At 34.9% G+C, this 3,726-nt stretch overlaps 1 protein-coding gene across 1 annotated transcript; it reads left to right on the top strand.

The window, feature by feature from the left end:
- Positions 1-2,419: 2,419 nt before the first annotated feature.
- On the top strand, positions 2,420-3,154 carry LOC133190458 (complement C1q tumor necrosis factor-related protein 3-like). The gene is made up of 2 exons (XM_061326114.1): positions 2,420-2,579; positions 2,706-3,154. Exons 1-2 carry the CDS (start codon positions 2,420-2,422, stop codon positions 3,152-3,154), a joined length of 609 nt encoding a protein of 202 aa, XP_061182098.1.
- Positions 3,155-3,726: the final 572 nt, after the last annotated feature.

A 3,726-nucleotide genomic window follows, 5' to 3' on the forward strand; every position in this document is an offset into this window, starting at 1 on the left:
GAGTTGCAATCCACAAAAAAATGGCACTAAACTACCAGAAATGACTCGTCACGTTCTGTTGGTAGACGTTACATACACATAAAAACAATCTACCCAATCCTTCCTCTTAATGAAACACCTGTCATAATATTAGGTTTGTATTGCCGTGACCCTTTCATGTTTCTTTGCCACTCAATTTGTCAAGCACTAAAATAATGTAATGCGATTTGCATCTTTATGATCAATATTTTTGTAAAACCTGTATAACGCTAGATCAACTGTTGGTCCCCTCGCATGATGGGGTCCTAAGGACTCTATACACCTGACAGTCAAAGGGCCCAATAATCCGATTTGAGCGTCGATGATCAGATAAAAACGCTGGAGTCATGCCCATCATTTTCACAGCGATTTACTGCTAGACAACAAATGATTAATGGCAACTAAAGAAACATGCTGCATTTGCCAAATTTTAATCATATTAAGGTGTCTTGGAAGATTTTTTTTTTTTAATTTTTTGCACTCAAACATCCTCGTCAACTTAAGGTCATGTCTATGAAGAAATTAAATCTGTCGAATCCATCAAAGGCTTTACAGGCTTTGAGGAATGTCGAAAACTGTTAAGAAATACAATGAAATGTAAGAAATTTATGCAAATAAACCACAAGACTTTCTTTTTACATGGAATTAAAAATGCATAATTTATAGTACACTGCAATGTTTTGATGAATTTTCTTTTCGCAATCTAAGAAATGCTTTCAATTTCTATAAAATAAACAAGGTAATATAATGATAGTTGAAAGTACATGTAGGAGATCGTTTATCAAATCGGTTACAGATTGGGTGATGATTGTTTTGATTGAATACTTCTGATTCATAGATTTCTACAGTTCTAGAATTAAACCAGATGCCCCCCTTTTATGTCTCAGTGCTTATAATGGAGATAAATACAATGGTCGTAACGTCTGAATGAGGGAGAATGGTTGACTTCTGAAGCTCTAAAGAAACATGAACAGACAATGAAGAGGCCAGTCACACTATCTACCTGTACTGTTTCTTGTTCGGAATAATATAAAATGATTGCAAAAACATTTTCTTATTCTCTTTTCGTATAATATGAACTGCATGATTCATTATCCAAAACATCTATGTTTATTAACAATGAGTACTGTTATATTAATGAGAAGGATTACCAATGCATGTTTATTCTAGAAATAACATATATTTAAGAATTTTGTCTTTTGATTTATTATTCATTATGGATATAAACAGAGAGATTCCCAAATCGCCTTATAGGTAAAGAATTGAATCGTTTACAGGCGCCATATACATAGCTAGTTGGTCAGCAATAATTTATTTAACGGAATTTAATCTATGGTGCTTATATCTGACTTTCGGACTTTCTTTGACCTATGTTTTATCTCAATCAATTACCTTTAAGGCATACTTAGGGTCATTTCCAATTCACTGACATGTTTAACAAACAGCATTGGGTGAACATCAAATATTTTCATTAAATTGCAAATATTTTTCATCTTTGAAAGCATGTTGAAGTTCCTTTGTTCTCTGGCACTTTACATTTTTGGAATTAAAAGATGACCATTGCATTAATTAGTTATATACTAAACTGATCATTGCTAAGAATGTTGCTGTTATGCTCAGCCCTGGAATTCAATATTACATCGTATTATCAGATTATTTTTTACGATCCCTTGATTGCTCCCTTTAACGCACGAGGATTTTTGAACCTCCAACAAAGTTCAACGAATCATTAAGTACATGCAATGCAATGTGTAGAACAAAGTGTAGGTCAATTTCTGAAAGAATACAACACCTTCAAAATCCTTTTTTCTAAAATAAAAGAAGGTTTCATTGAATAGCGTAATTGAACCAAACACACTTCACGGATTAGCGAACCAGCCAAATGCTTCGGTTAACTTAGGAAAATAGACTGGTTCTGAATATTGCTGTGTTACGCTGTCTACGCGTTAATTACAGAGAAAGGATTCATTTATAATCATAATAGGGATCTGGGAGAAGCATTCTAGTAATTTGGCACATGCACATATAATAATGTCTTTGATTCCTTTTCTTAAAGGTCGCAAATTTATTGAAACGTAATCTTACACAGGGTAATAAGGTCGCTTTAATCAGGTTACATATACTACTAAAAAGGCCAAAACAGAATTGTAGTTAAAATTAGTTAAAATGTTATAATTTATATGATAACCAACACAAAGTGTTCAGTATGATTCTTTGAATAAAAAATGCAATGATAAACCCATTAAATTCATAAATTTATAGAAAAAAAATAAAACTTAGATTTGGAAAACAGAAAATTCATTTTGTGTTACTAGTCATAGTAGGGACACATGTACTTGACAAAGATAAGAGAATTCTACTATATTTTAGTCGTTTTTCAGCCATGAGAAAATACGATGGGATGTTGCTTCTTTTGGTACTCCTCGGTACTGTTGATTGCTACTTGATGAATAATCCCGAGCCATCAACATCTGAACAGGATCTTGCTGGTCAAGTTCAGACATTGATGGCGAATATCATAAGTCTTCAAAATGACGTCAGCGATTTGAAGAATCAGATATGTAAGTACATGCGGAGGGGGTGATTTTTTTAACATACTAAATTCCATCTAACATCTTAATTCCTTGTAAAAATGATGTAATGTACCTTAAACTCAAATTATTGTTGTCATAAATGACATTTTTCAGCGTTGTTAAGTGCCAAGGATAAAAGCGTTGCCTTTTTCGCTTATCTGACCACCGACCTTGCAAATCTTACAAAGGGAACCAGTTTGACCTTTTCCGGTATGAGGACTAACGTAGGAAATGCTTATGATCCATTTCACGGAATTTTTGACGCGCCTGTTTCTGGAACCTATAACTTCGCCTTTACCGGTTCCGCAACACCAGAATCACAGGATCACGGTCTACATATTTTTCTTAAGAAAAATGGAATTAATGAGATGTACATTTTCTTCGACCATAATAAGCAGGAATGGATTCAACATGGAGGCTCTGTTGTGCTCCAACTCGAGAAAGGTGATAGAGTTTGGCTGGAGGTTGGACAGCAGTGGGGGATAAATGTACTCGCGGGCAGTCGAGCTAGTGACTACGCCTACCACAGTCATTTCTCGGGCTTTCTGATTCAAGCAGATTAATATGAAATATTATTAAAACATGCTTCACGAATGCCTTACTTACTGTTTCCCACTTTCCAAAATAACTTTATTAATCAGGTTGGGAACAATTCCCCTGTAGAGAGATCATCTCGCTACAGCGCGATTATCCCTCTCTAGCGGGAGAAAATACATCTCGGAAACCCGAGATTTATATTCCGATTCCATCTGTAAACGTGTTAACTACCGTAAAAGGAAAATCCGGAAGCATGTCAACCCATTTGTTAAATATTTATTGTCTCATCTCTATATATTTGCTTTAAAATATTGCCTCTACTGCTGCATACCTTGGAAATTTGAATAAGATCTTGCACAATTGTATAGACTTTCTACGGAGGACCACAAGTGATAAATATCAGTACGAGTAAACTTGCTTATTGCAGATGTACGTATATCTTTCGCCTTATTTTTTTAATAACCCCGTTTGAAAAGCGGGGGGTATATAGTGATCAGGTGTCCGTCAGTTACTCTGTCTATAAAGCTGTCCGTCCCTCCATTACGATTTGGGGTACCCATCTCTTATCAGCAACTCCTCCTACCACTAAATAAAATGT

This window comes from Saccostrea echinata, unplaced genomic scaffold, assembly GCF_033153115.1.
Source record: "Saccostrea echinata isolate AGI-Se365-2 ecotype Australia unplaced genomic scaffold, CSIRO_AGI_Sech_v1 ptg000001l, whole genome shotgun sequence".
Classification (NCBI taxonomy): domain Eukaryota; kingdom Metazoa; phylum Mollusca; class Bivalvia; order Ostreida; family Ostreidae; genus Saccostrea; species Saccostrea echinata.

Bases quoted from the DNA above. Each gene is read 5' to 3' on its own strand.
- LOC133190458 (XM_061326114.1), top strand. From the start codon at position 2,420: ATGTTGCTTCTTTTGGTACTCCTCGGTACTGTTGATTGCTACTTGATG. The intron at 2,580-2,705 runs GTAAGTACATGC...GACATTTTTCAG, and splicing joins CGATTTGAAGAATCAGATAT to CGTTGTTAAGTGCCAAGGAT.